Source organism: Pseudorasbora parva, chromosome 2, assembly GCF_024679245.1.
Source record: "Pseudorasbora parva isolate DD20220531a chromosome 2, ASM2467924v1, whole genome shotgun sequence".
NCBI classification, from domain to species: Eukaryota; Metazoa; Chordata; class Actinopteri; order Cypriniformes; family Gobionidae; genus Pseudorasbora; species Pseudorasbora parva.
Window position 1 is genome coordinate 45,957,668 of NC_090173.1, and position 15,963 is coordinate 45,973,630.

The 15,963-nt window shown below is 36.7% G+C and overlaps 2 protein-coding genes across 7 annotated transcripts in view; both read left to right on the forward strand.

Moving 5' to 3' along the window:
* Window positions 1-7,764, forward strand: part of sun1b (Sad1 and UNC84 domain containing 1b) — a 53,421-nt gene extending 45,657 nt beyond the window's left edge. For all 5 annotated transcript variants that reach the window (XM_067421948.1, XM_067421952.1, XM_067421932.1 and 2 more), the window contains 9 exons: window positions 2,069-2,161; window positions 2,626-2,669; window positions 2,763-2,907; window positions 3,014-3,280; window positions 3,633-3,717; window positions 3,800-3,915; window positions 4,562-4,729; window positions 4,873-4,965; window positions 5,906-7,764. In XM_067421948.1, the coding sequence (XP_067278049.1) occupies window positions 2,069-2,161; window positions 2,626-2,669; window positions 2,763-2,907; window positions 3,014-3,280; window positions 3,633-3,717; window positions 3,800-3,915; window positions 4,562-4,729; window positions 4,873-4,965; window positions 5,906-6,022 (1,128 nt within the window). In that variant the 3' untranslated portion in view covers window positions 6,023-7,764. The remainder of the gene's footprint in view (window positions 1-2,068; window positions 2,162-2,625; window positions 2,670-2,762; window positions 2,908-3,013; window positions 3,281-3,632; window positions 3,718-3,799; window positions 3,916-4,561; window positions 4,730-4,872; window positions 4,966-5,905) is intronic.
* Window positions 7,765-9,302: 1,538 nt separating this feature from the next.
* The window catches only part of LOC137045376 (Na(+)/H(+) exchange regulatory cofactor NHE-RF2), a 34,136-nt gene continuing 27,475 nt past the window's right edge, over window positions 9,303-15,963 (forward strand). The window contains exons 1-3 of one of the 2 annotated variants that reach the window (XM_067421972.1): window positions 9,303-9,380; window positions 9,643-9,865; window positions 11,055-11,297. In XM_067421972.1, the coding sequence (XP_067278073.1) occupies window positions 9,337-9,380; window positions 9,643-9,865; window positions 11,055-11,297 (510 nt within the window). In that variant the 5' untranslated portion in view covers window positions 9,303-9,336. Of the gene's footprint in view, window positions 9,445-9,642; window positions 9,866-11,054; window positions 11,298-15,963 lie in introns of both variants that reach the window. The other variant, XM_067421980.1, reaches the window with a different exon arrangement.

The following is a 15,963-nucleotide window of genomic DNA, read 5'->3' on the forward strand; positions in this document are numbered from 1 at the left end:
CGAGGTGAGATCTTGCATGGAGCCTCAGTCTGAGGGAGATTGACAGTCATGTTTAGCTTCTTCCATTTTATAATGATTGCTCCAACAGTGGACCTTTTTTCACCAAGCTGCTTGGCAATTTCCCCGTTGCCCTTTCCAGCTTGTGGAGGTGTACAATTTTGTCTCTAATGTCTTTGGACAGCTCTTTGGTCTTGGCCATGTTAGTAGTTGGATTCTTACTGATTGTTTGGGGTGGACAGGTGTCTTTATGCAGCTAATGATCTCAAACAGTTGCATCTAATTTGGGATAATAAATGGAGTGGAGGTGGACATTTTAAAGGCAGACTAACAGGTCTTTGAGGGTCAGAATTCTAGCTGATAGACAGGTGTTCAAATACTTATTTTCAGCTGCATCATACAAATAAATAGTTATAAAATCATATATTGTGATTTTTTTGTTTAGAGTATGTCTCTCACAGGGGACATGCACCTATGATGATAATTTCAGACCCCTCCATGATTTCCAAGTGGGAGAACTTGCAAAATAGCAGGGTGTTCAAATACTTTTTTTCTTCACCATATATATATATATATATATATATATATATATATATATATATATATATATATATATATATATATATATATATATATATATATTTAATTATATATTATTTTGAAGCTGATATGGTTTTAATAAATAAATATGCAAGTTAAAAAAGTTGGATGGGCATTTATGTACAATACATCCCACCTCTTATCCAGGGCTGGACTGGGGCTAAAATTCGGCTCTGGCATACCCAGCACATCCAGACCATGAGTTCCCCGTGAATGTTTTTGCTGGGGTTGGGGCCTTAAATTGGCGTATATAAATAAAACTAGGACAAGGACAAAGACTGATAGATATTATCGAATTTGCTGCAAATGCAAATAAACTTAATATTGCTTTTTTTGTCACACAGAAATGCCCTTGGCAGTAAAGCACTGATCATTTTGAGCTAGGATGCAGTAAAGTAAATTTACTGCTTTTAAATGCTGTCATCTTTTACTCACTCTTATGTCTTATGTTATTTCATTAAATCTATTAAAAAGTTAATAAAACTTTTAAAGAGGAAAAAGCTTTGTCCTTAATTCATGGGATCCAGAATTTAAAACTGTAGTTTAACTGTAGGCCTGTTTCATTTAAATGTAAGATCATGATAGTCACAGGGTAAAAAACATTGTTCCTCATTATATGGCTATATGGTTTCTAAAACTATATAAAACATATAATAAACTATTATATTTGTAAGTTAAAAAAATCTAAACACCTGTAGAAAATACAAAAACAGCCTCTATAAAAGTGAGTTATATTCTGCAATATTAATTTAAGTAATAATAGCAAAAATTGTAATAAATGTTTCTTCCGAAACACCATATTTCTTCGCTGTTAGCTGCAATGTAAGTTGTGGTTCTGCTTAACTGAATTTAAAAACGGTAAACGGTTCTGCTAAACTTAATTTAAAAATGGTAAACGGTTCTTCTAAACTGAATTTAAAAACGGCAATACGCATGTTTGTGTGTATTGCCGTTTTCCGCTTTACCTCGTAATGAATAGCTACAACATGCTCGCGGCTGTTTTCAGCTGATTCAACACAGAACCTGTAATGTTCCCATATCACACGATTGTATAAAACAAAATTCAGAGTCAAAGTGTCGTATAGAGCAGCATTTAAACGCAGCATACGTTCATTCATCAGCGGCTGCGCTGTGCGGATATTCGCCTTTTGCAGTTCGATGTGCTCAAATACTAATAAATAAATACATAGAAAAAAAGCGCCTAATATGGAGGGGAGTTCTCTCTCGTGGCGGCTCTTCAATTTAGAAGACAAAACAAATGGGCTGCTGTCGCTGCATTTTGTCAGTGGTACAACATTTTATTTTTTATTTTTATTTATTTTTTTACTACCGGCCCCAAAGTGCGTCGGCCCACCGGGTGCCCGGTATGCCAGATTACCAGTTCAGCCCTGCTCTTATCCCTACTGGCATAATTTTACCCTACAACTAACTATATAATGTATATATTTTTTATCCTCTCTGTGTGTTCCAGACTGATGTACAGCGTGTGCAGCATCAGAAGAGTCTTGATGCTCGACTATCCGAGCTGGAACTCCTGCTTCAGAACCTGAACTCTAGAACTGAGGTATAACACACTTGTTTGAGGCCTTTGTGTCTTGTCAGAATTACTGCAATTACAATTTAGAGGTTGTTCCCCCATATCCTCCACTCTTTGAGGTCTGTAAGATTTTATAAAAAAAATTTATAAGAATTCTCTTCTGCTCAAGAAGGCTGCATTTATTTAATAAAAAATACAGTAATACTGTAAAATATTACAATGTAAAATAAATATCTATTTCCTATTTGAATATATTTTACAATGTAATTTATTCCTGTGACAGTAGAGCTGAATTTTCAGCATCATTACTCATGTTACATGTTCCTTTAGAAATCATTATAATATGATGATTTGCTGCTCAAGAAACTTTTCTTATTATTAATGATAAAAGTTGAAAAACAGTCACCTCGAAATTTTGAACTGCACAATCTTTGTAATTATTGATTATACTTGTTCATTTAACTCTGTCTCGGTTGTCTTCTCAATCTAAGAAAATCCATCTAACACATCAGACTCGAGTACAGGCCCCTGTCAGGTAAACATGCTAAAAAAAATCACCAGCAAATGTAGTTGTTTTGGGCACTTCCTGTAACAGTATTAATGTCCGCTTTTGGCTTTTGCTCTGCAGTGTTGGAGTATCTCAGGAGACACATGATGCTTTGCTCTCTGAGGTTCAGAGGTTGGAAGCGGAGCTGGGCCGCATCAGAGGAGACCTGCAAGGGGTGATGGGATGTCAAGGGAAATGCGACCGACTCGACACCATACATGAAACGGTGTGTAGTGTTTATACGGCAGATATTATGCTTGTCCTGCTGCTAAGTAGGTTTATATAAGTGATATAAGTTTTCACTTATATATATACTCTAATTTCTTCCCCAGGTGTCGGCACAGGTGAAAAAAGAGTTGTACGCTCTGTTGTACGGCCGTAACGAGGGTGAAGTGGAGATTCCCGAGCCCTTGCTGCCGTGGCTCGCATCTCAGTACACACGCTCTTCTGACCTCACCGTGACCCTCATGGCCCTGGAGCGCAGCATTCTGGGAAATCTCTCCCTTCAGATGCAGGAGAGCAAACAGCAGCAGTCCTCTACTGAAACAATTACTCAGACTGTCGCCCACACCGCCGGGGCTGCTGGGATGTCAGAAGAGGTACAACACTCGGGGGAAAAAACTTTACAAAAAAAAATAATGCAACACTTTGCTAGTTTTTTTAAGTTATAACTGCAAAATTGTGAAATTGTGTTCAACTAACAAACTACATTGAGTTAGAGGAACTTAATTTATAACCTAAACACATTTTTAACTCGGGTTCCTTCAGTTACTTGAGCTGTAGTCCTGTAACCAATTATTTATACCTTTTTCTCTTCGCAGCTAGCATAGCAAATGCTAAATGTTATTTAGCCTGAAATTTTAATGAACAATTAGGTGATATTACAATAAATTATAATTATATAAATAATTATAATAAATGTATACTAACTGTTTCCCCTCAATCTCTCAGCAAGTCCAGTTGATTGTCCAGCGTGCTTTGAAGCTGTACTCCGAGGATCGCACCGGACAGGTGGACTACGCTCTGGAGTCTGGAGGTAAGCACATCTACAAAACATGTACATATGATCATCACTGGCCCTTTAAAGACGTTTTTACACAAGACTATTGTGTGTGCAGGTGGCAGTATTCTCAGCACGCGCTGCTCCGAGACGTATGAGACAAAGACGGCATTGATGAGCCTGTTTGGAATCCCACTGTGGTACTTCTCACAGTCTCCACGTGCTATCATCCAGGTAAAAACTCAAAGAACTAGCTTTGTACTGTACTTGAAGTGATCGATAACCTAAACCACCATCACACATATCAATATATGCAACTTTTCTAAAGCTTAAATAGACAATGTTGCTAGTAATGTAAAGGTCATGGGTTCAAATCCCAGATAAAATGTATACTTTGGGCACTTTCAACTATAGTTGGTTTTTGTTACGAAACAGGGGCTTAATTTGTTACAATAATTCATTTTCTTCAAAGGAAAGGTACTCCTCTCAGAAAACTTACAAATAAAAGACACTTTTAAATATTTAATTGCTATTTTGCGCATTGGGATTGCTAGACGAGGGCTTAATGAACTCATTTTTGCGAGAACCTCAAAATCGACTAATTTTTTATGTAGCTCGCAATTACCATGTGGGCATGCTGACTCATTTTTACATACCAATGAAATTTCACAATTCTCGATTACAATTTTTATATCACAACAAAAAGTGCTAACTTAACTAATCTAAAGTTCAAACATTTTTAAGATGACTAGTCAGTAATAAAATAAGAGTGAATAAGCAAAACAAACAGATAAGGTGATAGGTAAACATTTCTTTGTCCTAAAATGCCTTAAGACGGACATAAAAATATGTTTGATGTGATTTTCTGTCTGCCTTGTAGCCGGACATGTACCCAGGAAACTGCTGGGCATTTAAAGGCTCCCAGGGTTATCTGGTGATCAGGCTGTCTTTAAGCGTGATCCCTACCTCCTTCTGCCTGGAGCATATTCCCAAAAGCCTCTCTCCCTCTGGAAACATCAGCAGTGCACCACGCCGATTCTCTGTCTACGTAAGAAAACATGCTTGTGTCTGGTTTATGAGTATGTACTCACACGTGTTTCATGGATGCTTAAACCATTGAGTATGTGTGTTAAGAAGTAGCCTATTGTCGCGTGTGGAACAGTATATAAGTCTTGCTGTCTGTATCTGCAGGGATTGGATGATGAATATCAGGAAGAAGGGAAACTGCTGGGTGACTACACCTATGAAGAAGATGGAGAATCACTCCAGACCTTCCCAGTTATGGTAAAATATATACATCCATACAGAATTTGCAGTTGTAAGATGTCCGGGGATCCTCGATAGTGTCAGGGTTAGGGAAAAGTGTGAACTGACCTCTTTAAAAGAGGATGATTGGAAGTTTGGTTTAACTTGAAATTATGAAAGATGCTGTATATTACTAGTGTACAGTAACATTTACTTCTCAAGGTAATAGCAACAATACAAGTTTTTTAAAGGATTTTTAAGGAATATTAAAAATTTTCAACCATACATATTCATTTAAAAGGCCAACTACTGTTTTATATATTCATTTGATTACCACTGTTTTCGGTAATGCATTTTTATTAAATTGTAAAACTGACAACACAGATTTCTGGGGGGAATGCATTTCAAAGGGTGCTATTATTGTTCAAGTTTGAATCAAATATTAATTAAATTTTCTAAGTTTTATGAATGCAATTGATTAGACATCCTTTTTAAATAATAAAATGTAATTAAACCATTCAAACTAAATGTAGAATTAGCTTCTTTATGCTTATGAGAGCATCTTGTCGTAAGTTTAGCAACTTGCACCAGCAACAAGCTGTCCCAGAAAGCATTAAAGGGATAGTTCACCTAAACATTTTATTTAGCCCATGATTTACTCGCCCTCAAGCCATCCTAGGTGAATATGACATTCTTCATTCTGATAAACACAATCAGAGTTGTATTAAAATTGTCCTGGCTCTTCTAATCATTTTGAACTATCCTTTTAATAAAAAAATCAAGTGTTATTAGCTTAGCAAAGTGCTTCTGTCTAACTAACCGAATACATGCTCTGTATGTTCCATCCCCATCATCTGTGTAGTTCTGCTCTAGCTAGACCCCAGGGCAGCTTCCTAGGGTTTGAAATGGAGCTACAGTGTTTGGCACTGAGCAGAATAGCTGACCACATTTAATTTTTGCCTCTTTTTTTTTTTTCCAGGAAAAGAATGACAAGGCCTTTCAGATCATTGAGATGCGAGTGCTGTCGAACTGGGGTCATCCCGAATACACCTGCCTGTATCGCTTCAGAGTTCACGGCAAACCTCACGCTCAATAAAGCCCCACTGTACATTACTATACAACCCTTTATGTAAATACAGGAAGCGCTTGGACTTTGATGCAGCACGGATGAAACTGGGCTTGCAAGCTACGTTTTTAAGACTTTTAATACGAATGATGGCCGAAACAGAGTTACAAGGAGCACAGCGGGAATGAGCAATGCATTTAAGCTAAGGATTTCCACTTATTTCCTCCCCACTTCCCTGTTCTTGCACTGATTTTTGCCCTTTCGGCCGGGCCAAGTGTTACTCTCCTGCCCCCATAGAGGTATCTGTGCCTTCAGACAGAACATGCTTCTCTCATTCTGTGTACATTTTTCTTTTATTTTCTGAATGTAGAGAGGTATGAAGTTTAGGACACACTAATGAAAGTATCTAAGTATCCGACTTTAGCCTCGTCCACTGGTCACTGCCTCTTTAACTGGTATGCAAGGTCCCAGGCAGTGGTGATCAGCGACAAGAGGGAATTTGTCTTGGTTTTTAAAACCTTTACCACCACTTAACCTGTAAATCTCACCAAACCAGTATGTCTGGGTCATATTTCTCCCTTGAATATGTATATTTACAAAAGCAGTCCTATATCAGGGGTGCAAAATGTTTTTTTTTTTTTTTTTTTTTGCATTGACATTATTTTCAAAATTAAACAACACAAAAAATATTTTTATTAAAAACAATTATTTTCAAAATATATATATTATTATTTAAAAATATATATTTTCTTTCTATAGTTTTTACATTTATGAAAGCCTTTTATTTACTGTTTTTTTTTTCAATTGTATGAATTTAAATAATTAAATACAGTTTAAAAAAATATTATTAAGAATTTATTCTAATTACATTTTTCTTTTGCATTATAATAATGTGGTCATTTTGGAAAGGAATGTTCTTAATTTTCCAATAATGTGATTATGCAAAAAAAAAAAAAAAAAAAAAAAAACTTTATAGTGCTGAAGCAACCAATCACAGTTATATTTTTATCTGCCATTTAGGGCTGATATTATTTTTAGTGTGAAATATGACCCAGACAAAAAATAATTGAAAATGTTGTACGATAGAAATGAACTGAAAACAGCCATAAAATGTAAAAGACACTAGCTTGAGCTCAGATGGAATATCTTCACAGAAGGGAACAGATGTTTATGGACACTAATGTGAGCATATGGACTAATGTGTGTACATTTGAGCAAAACTGGACATAAACACTCACTCAGTCGCTGTTTTTTTTTTCTCTCGTCAGTAGTAATATCACAGCGCAGTCATGATACTCCGCAGGAATGTAACTTATTGTAATTAGTCCTTTTTAATTGACTTATATCAGTGTTTATTTTGCATAAAAGGGTGCACCCTGTCATCATTATTATTTTGATTTTTATTGTTTTTGTCAAGCTTTTGAGTTCAAGTAGACAGTGCACTGTTATGGATTTATAAAGGAAATGTAAGTTGCACAAGTCCTATGTGATTCATTGGATATGTTTAAAAAAGTCAGAGGTTCATTTATAGAACCATGTCATCAACGCTATGTTGATCTAAAAGAGTCTGTTTGTAAAATACTATTGATTTCCTCATGCCTATTTATTTTACAGAAATTTAGCCGAGAAATAGGACTTTGTGCAGTGTGTTTTGTAAAATGATTTTCAGTGCAAATTAGCCGGTTATATTTAGTTTTGTTTGTTTTTGTTTTTGGTCGTTATAAAATGGCTACAGTACTATGAATTGTACCAGTAAAGAATTTTAATTTTGAGGATATTTGTATTTTTTATTGAAGTGTGCTGAAGTGGTTCAAATAAGTTAACCTAAAAGTCAAAATGCTTTTATATTTTTATATGTTGTTTTTTATGGAGGATAAGTTGTACATTTTTGGAACCACACAAGGACGGTGAGTATTATTTTAAATCATTTTTTACTTTAAACTGATGTACACTCCTTCAGAAATGCTTTTTTAGGGTTTTTTAGGCTTTGGTTGAACTGTTCACATCTGCTAAAAGACATGTTTGAGTGTTGGTAATCATTTATGTTTGCCAGCTGTCTAACACATGCACGTATAATGAATGATGGCCCTCATTTTGCATTTTGCTCTTTTGTAAATTGTATTCTAGCATATCTCAATTGCTACGCTGTCCTGCTATTTATAAGGCTAAAGAAGAATTTAAAAAAAACAACATCACAGAACGTTATGAACATTTTTAAACAACTGGGTGAGCGGGCCTTTATAACAAAAAAAAGTGTAGTGAAATCCTGTACCCTTATTAAATAATGAATTGAGAGAACCTACAGAAAAGCCAAGAATAAATCATTTGTATAGAGCTTCACTTGATTAGAGTTCAAAAAATGCTGTTTTTACATTTTTAATCTACACGACGGACGGACGGACGGACGGATGGACGGATGGATGGATGGATGGATGGATGGATGGATAGATAGATAGATAGATATTTTTTCACCAGCAGAGTGCAGCACACTCAGGCTGTGTTAGCCTATATGTGGGTTGTGACCTGAAATGTTCTCAAATTCATATTATTTATTTATATTTTATGAGAAGTTGCACATGAGACGGTGTTATAAACACCAAACACTTTCTCTTCTAGGCATTCACCTCTCTTCTCAGCTCATGTGTTGTAGGCATATGTGTGCAAGTTGTTAATACCATACATTTACTGGAATGTTATTGATTTGCAATTATGGTGTTATGGCCTGTGAGAGCTGTAACGGATTTTTTTTTTTTTGGTTCTTTTTTTTTTTTTTACATAGGCTACATGTATATCCAAACGATAACAAATAGAAGTGGCGTTTTCCCGAAAAACATAACAGAACATTGACGTTTTCCTTGACGAGTGCTAATTAGGCTATGTTGCTATCCCTTTAGTTCACTTTTTTTCTTTTTTTTTTCTTTTTTATCTATACATACTTTTGTTCTAAACGACGTTTAAATCTTTTCTAAGGTAACGACGCTCGCGCCCCCGAAATTAGTACAACTCAAAGACAAACCTCTCGACTGATTGTTTCTCGAAAATTAAATTTGTATTACCTTTACGTTGACTTATCAGACGTAAAATTCTTTCAAATTCCCTTTGAAATCGATAACTACCTATAAATCGCACAGCGTTTTTAATCTAGCCTAAAAGTTGTGTCCAGCACTGTTATTGTTAAAGTCATTGTCTACACACACATTTCTGATGGACAGAGAAAGGCTCTTTCGCGACTGTCCTCTGCGCGTTTCTGTTGTGTCTGTGAATGGGCGGTCTTATTTCACTCCTCGCCACACAGTTTCTCAGTGGACAGCAGCACCAGTTGCGTTTCTCTCTCCGTGGGCAGAATGTCTCATGGAGGAGTTTTGGATGCGTCTATGAACATCCACAGGTAGTTACACAGTCAGCTATCGCCTGCAACACTTTTGCATTTCTCTTGCAAAAGCAATTAATCGGTTCGTACTGAATATTCCGCTTTCTGTCTGTTATAACTATTGCGTTGAGCTGGATACGTGCATGCATTATTGCAAATACACTGTGGACTGTGCACTAGACCATATAGAGCCGACAACGATGCTTGCTTGCAAACATTTGCAGATGCTTTTACCTTAAGTTTTTATTTTTATTTTTTTATATAACGTTTGAATGTGAAGACCAAAGGGGAATACAATGGCAAGTGAATTGAAGCCTCGGTTGTGTGTAATGAAGAAGGGAGATAACGGCTATGGGTTTCATCTGCACGGAGAGAAAGGAAAAACCGGACAGTACATACGGAAAGTGGAACGCGCGTCCCCGGCTGAGGCATCGGGGCTGCGCGCGGGTGACCGTGTGGTGGAGGTGAACGGCGAGAACGTGGAGAGAGAGACACACCATCAGGTACATCACACACCTGTGCTGATCTCGCATATTCCGGGCTCATTACATTGTCCATGATACGTGTTTTCGGCATATATAGGCCTATATAATATCGGCATATATTTTGTGGCTAACAATAACATCATTGTGTAAAAACATGCGTTGTGATTAGCCTTCATGATATGTTGTTTCATAGTTTTACACTATAACATTGAAATTTTGGGGTCAGTACGATTTTTTTATTCAGCAAGGATGTATTCAATTGATTAAAAGTTACAGTATAGACGTTTATAATGTTGGAAAAGATTTATATTTCAAATCATGATATCAGAAGGATTTCTGAAGGATGTGACACTGAAGACTGGAATGATGATGATGAAAATAAAGCTTTACCATCACGGGGGTGGTGGAACGTTAAAAAAAAATGTTTAAAAGCATCCCAAGATGAAGTTGGATGAGAGTGTGAGGCGAGCAGAGTTGCAATCTAGACACACAGAGACTCAATATAAGAAGCTTTTCATTTGTGTTTCGGTCACATCCATAGTGCCATTAGTGTTACTTGATAGTTTCAATGGTTTTTTTACTGTTTTTTACTAAATGTGTAAAAAATCATGAGAATGTGTCAGTGTGTCCAAACCTGGTATTTGTGTAGCTATATGCATGCCAGTATAAACCGCATAGATTGATATCCCTTTATTTGAGGTTAAGAAGGTTTGGGCTTTGGAAATAACTTAGCATGGAAAATAAAGAGCCTTGCGTATCAGAAACCTGTGGATTTGAGAATGCACAATTAAATTCCATGCATTTCTTTAGTTGCGCTGACTCTAATTATGTGGAAGCTTTGACAGCAGCTGGAGGCTACTAGTATTACAGCCGTAGACTGTATGACTAGATATTTTTTTTGTATGCAGTTCCAGTTATGACAGGAGGATCATATAAGACCGTGTGAATGGTAGGCCTAGTGCGGGTCAAGGCCAGTAAGATTTTTTTGGAAATAAATTAATGCTTTTATTCAGCAAGGATGCCTCAAATTGACCAAAAGTTACTATAAAGACATGTATAATGTTAATCAATGCTGTTCTTTTGAACTTTCTATTATTCAAAGAATCCTGATGTATCATGATTTTTCCAAACAAAAAAAGCAGCACAAATGTTTTCATCATGTTCACATCTCTTAAGGCTCAGCGGTTTTGCTTTCTCTTCCGCTCAGGTGGTGCAGCGGATCAAGGCCGTGGAACAGGAGACCAGACTGCTGGTGGTGGACCGGGAAACTGACGAGTACTTCCGCAGCCTGCGTCTCACCTGCACGGAGGAAATGGCCATCCAAACGAGCCCCGCAGCCACGACCCCGTCACCCTCTCCGTCCACCAGTAAACAGGGCAATGGATCGGTGTCCAAACGAAGCGAGATCTCCAAACCCATCAGGAAACCTCCGTCACGAGCTGCTAAGAAGGTGTGTGGGTCCATTCACTATCTGTCTAGAACCGTTCCTAAAAGAATCACGTAAAGAACATTTTAATAATCTAAAACACATTTCCCACTGGAATGGAAAGGTTCCATTTGATGTTAAAGGTTCTTCATGGAAGCCAATAAAGGACCTTTGATTTTAAAGGCCAGTTCACATTTCCAATTCCGATTCAGTTTGTCGGTTGCATATAAGGTGGTTTAATAAACACTTATATTCATGACAATTTTATTCAAGCATACATAAATAATTAATAGAAAATAAGATTATCTCTAGTGTTTCTTTATTGCTTACTAACGAATTGTGAACAATGTCACTTACATTTACCTCAGGAAAGTCATCCATTGTTCACAAGCTGTTTTATTGTCGTGTTTCCACGGTTGAAACACTGATTGAGCGATTACATGAGACATGATTAATTTTGGCAAGTTGTGATGTATCTTACAACGTACCTTCTGATGTTCATGCGTGTTTTTTCACGCTGTAACTTTTCACACTCTTGCGCTGCCTTTTGAACTGAGGCACTACAGCAATCTGACAAATTAAAGAGTGTCAAAATTGCATTTATTGTTTGAATTGTATCATATCATTTGAAAATGTGGAACCTGAGACTTGTTTCTTATCAGAAACATGATTATTAAATGGCGGGGACTACAAATAATGTTTAATATAGGGATAAACTGCAGACCTGGCAACCCTGGCTTGAACTACAGTTGGGTCAAATAGAGCCTGCTTTAACCTCGCAATTTTTTTAACTGTTAATGCGTTATTGTTGTGTTAACTTTGACAGCCCTAAAAGCTTCTGACACGTTTTCTGCCACCCTTTTGATTGACAGGATATAATCAGCTCCGATCATGTGAAAATAATTGCTTGTATTGACAGATAGCGATTATTGGCCAATATGTCAGAGCATCTCTAGTTTTGTCGGATCAGTGTGTTACCCTTGTCGGCATCTGTTGCCATTGGTCGGCCCTTGTTTTTGTCGAATCTGTGTTTGCCAGGTCATGCGGTGTCTGAGAAGTGACGCACGGTGAAATAGCCTTAAGAGTGTATAACCTTTTGATTAAGCCACATTGATATGTTGGCCCTTTTCCCTTGACTAAAATGTAAATAAAGCTCATTGCATCATAAATAGGTTGAACATCTGGGACAGCTGGACTGAGTGACGTCACCAGAGTTGGATACAGTTCTCATAGATGTTAACAGACAGTTTATTTAGAGGTTATCAGTTAGTTTTTCCAATTGTGTACCAGAGAAAATGTGTTTGGTCATAATGTATACGCTGACGTAATTATGGATTAATGGGTTTGAAATAATATCGTGTTCAGTGACTTTGTTTGTAGCTCAGATACTATCTTGTTGGCTCTGTCATGGTTGGTCGGCGTCCAAGTGTGTCGCTGTAATTGTTTTGCAGTAAGTGTGCATGTGAGATGAGCTTCTCCAGGAGGGCCATGACCGGGTTTCCCATGGTGCTATATATTCAGGAAAATTGCTCTTGGATTTTGGCCTTTAAAAACCATAAAAGATTCTTCAGTTATTATTCCGTGTATGCTCGGACCTTGATGCATCAACACTACATGTATTGATACAAATTTTTCTTGAAGCAAATTACTTTTTGGTTTGCGTAAATAACAACTTAACATTTTCAAGAACAAGTGATGCTATGCAGTTACTACGGTTTTCGAAATGTTCACATTACTATGTGGTTTTCAAAAGCCTCAGTCTCAAATACTTGTACTTTTTGTATTGTTTTCAGGCAAAATTGCTCCGCTTTTATCTCACAAAGAAGTACTAGCACATCTCTCCACAAACATTGCTTTACAATTGACTTGCTGAAGTGTAATACTTAGGGTCGGGCTGGTTCAAAAGTGTGCTTATTGAACATGTGCATATAACAAGGAAGAGAAGCGACAAGCAAATGTAGATCATGTTTGAAGATATCACATGGCAAAAAATGGCCATCATTAGGTCTGTAAATGCAATATTTGTGTAAAGTCTTAAATCATATATTTGTCTTTTCCGGAGCCTAATGCATACATCCAACATCTGCTCTCACTTACAGCCCACTTTCCAAATGGGTTTACATAACCCAGTGCTGTTTCAGATGTTGTCGAGTGGGAAAGACAGAGCGTGTGAGAGGGTGGGTGTGTAACAGCTATGTGTGTGATAATACTGACTTATGACAGTAAATTAGTTAACATCGCAGAAGCCAAATGATCAAAGCAGCGAGATGCATTGAAACTGTTTCTGAATCCATCAGAGGATGAGCAGAGCAGAGCTCGCCATCGGACGGCATTTACTGAGCCCTTCGCACTTGATTTTACTTGCATATTCCGATTCCTTTTCAATACGAGCCAATGAAGATTAATCAAATACAAAGAGAAACCTTGGGAAAATGATGGTTGAATGTAGTAAAAATGCCTTATTTCATCATGTACCATAAAGCAACTCAAGAACCAAGAGTAATTCAAACTCTGTCAAGAACATTTCAGTCATATTCTAAATTCCAAAGAATGGTGTGATTTTGTGTCGACTCTGAGATTTTCTTGACGTTGTTTGAATTGCTTGTGGTTCTTAAGTCGCTTTATTTCGTAGATCAAAAAAGGTTCCATTTGGTTCTTCAGATCAATGTTTTCAGTTCTGTGTTCTTTAAAGGACAGAACTAGAGAATAACAAGTTCTTTGTAGAACTTTACCATGTTCTAATCGAGCTATAAAACCTGTTTTGGTTCTAATTCCAACATTAATTTGTGTAATAAATATTCCATGCATATTGCCCCGTTCTTTACGAAGAACCTCCTGTTTTCTGAAGGCCATGGAAATGCTCTGCTCCAAAATTTCCCATAATGACAGTTTTTGGATATGGTGATTGGAAAAGCCATATCCTGATCTTCATTGTAAGACTGTGTTAAGTCTTAAATGTGTATGTGGGAACAATCTTGAGGGACGTCTTCCTGTCCAGTGGCCTCAAATTTGGTTGATAGTATTTCCCATACAGACCTATCATTGGACTTGATGATTCCTCTGAGTGTTTAACAGTTGGTCGTGTTTTAACCATCCCTTGACTTTCTCCAGATGCCGGTATAGTCTGTAGGAAAGTGATGACTCATGAAACCAAACTCCCATCAGACCATTGCTCAGGGTTCCAGGTTTGGTGCCTCTAATGTAAATTATCCGCCTTTGTGTGTTGTTCTTGGAGACGAGAGGTTTTTGAATTGTCGCCCTGCCATAAATGTTGTCTTCTGAAACTCTCGCTTTACAGCGCTGGGTCATATTTGAGGCTGCTCTTATGTGATAATTAGTAGCTATCATCTTTTATAATTTTTCTTTGTTGGTTAGACATAGCCACTTTAACAATTCAGATATTTAAATTCTAAATAGTTGTGCCGTTTTTGTGGATCACCTACACTACCATTCATAAAATGACAACAAATCAGATATATTGTATGTGACCACCAGCAATTTATGAAAAATATCTCATTGTCTTAAAAACAGGTTTTTCTGATTTCTACTTCTCTGTGCGACAACTAGACCCAGGGTCACATGACCAAATCCACCGTCTCCAGGATGGCACTGACATCAGAAATTAGCACATTAGGAAGCATAAGGACTTTAGAAAGCTCCTCGGGCAGGAAATAGAGGCTGTCTTTGGAAGCAGAGGAGTCATGTGTGTGTTTGAGGTGATATGGGAGTCCTGAGCCATAAAGGAAGGGGTCCTAGGAAGGGGTAAAAAACCTTCAACTCGTGGCATTTGAAGACGGTTTGTGTGAATCAGACTGCTGGTCCTTACGGAGTGAAATATAGACTTATGGAATCAGAATCTGTGTCTGTACAAACGTAAATTCACAGATATCAGTTACGACATAGCACAATCTGCACAAAGTTCTGCACATCAAACACACATCAAAGTTTTGATGACACTAATCTGGAAAACTGGTGACTCCAACTAGATAGTCCTTAAAAGCGTTTGTTTGTTTGTTTGTTTGTTTGTTTGTTTTGTTTTGTTTGTTGTTTATATTTTATTTATTGTTTGTGTTTTCTGTTGGTTTTGTTTGTTTTGTTGTTTATTTAGTGTTTGACTTTTTATTCTTTGGTTTATTTATTATTTGTTCTTTTATTTATTGTTTTATTGCTTGTTTTACTGTTTATTCGTTTCTTTTATTTGATGATTTATTTATTGTTTTAGTGTTGTTTACTCTTGTTTGTTTTCTATTTATTGTTTGTGTTTTACTGTTTATTTATTATTTGTTCTTTTACTTATTGTTTTATTGCTTGTTTTACTGTTTATTCGTTTCTTTTATTTGTGTTTTTATTTATTGTTTTAGTGTTGTTTACTCTTTTGTTTATGTTGTTTTTATTTATTGTTTTGTGATTACCGTTTGTTTATTGTTTGCTTGTTTTAGTGTTTTATTTAGTGTTTTTACAGGTTGTTCTTTTGTTTATTTCTTATTTGTTTCTTTTATTTGTTTTTTTTACCTAAAGTTTTGAGAAGTTTGTTAAGAAGGCTGTGCTGAAATATATATTTAAATCCCCTCCAGAGTAAAGTGCCTGCTTATTTTTATTGGCCATAATACTTTCTCTCTTTTTTTTTCATACTCAGCAAATTGTCAGATTCAGCAACCCGAGAAGGATGTTTGGACTCTTTACATCTTTC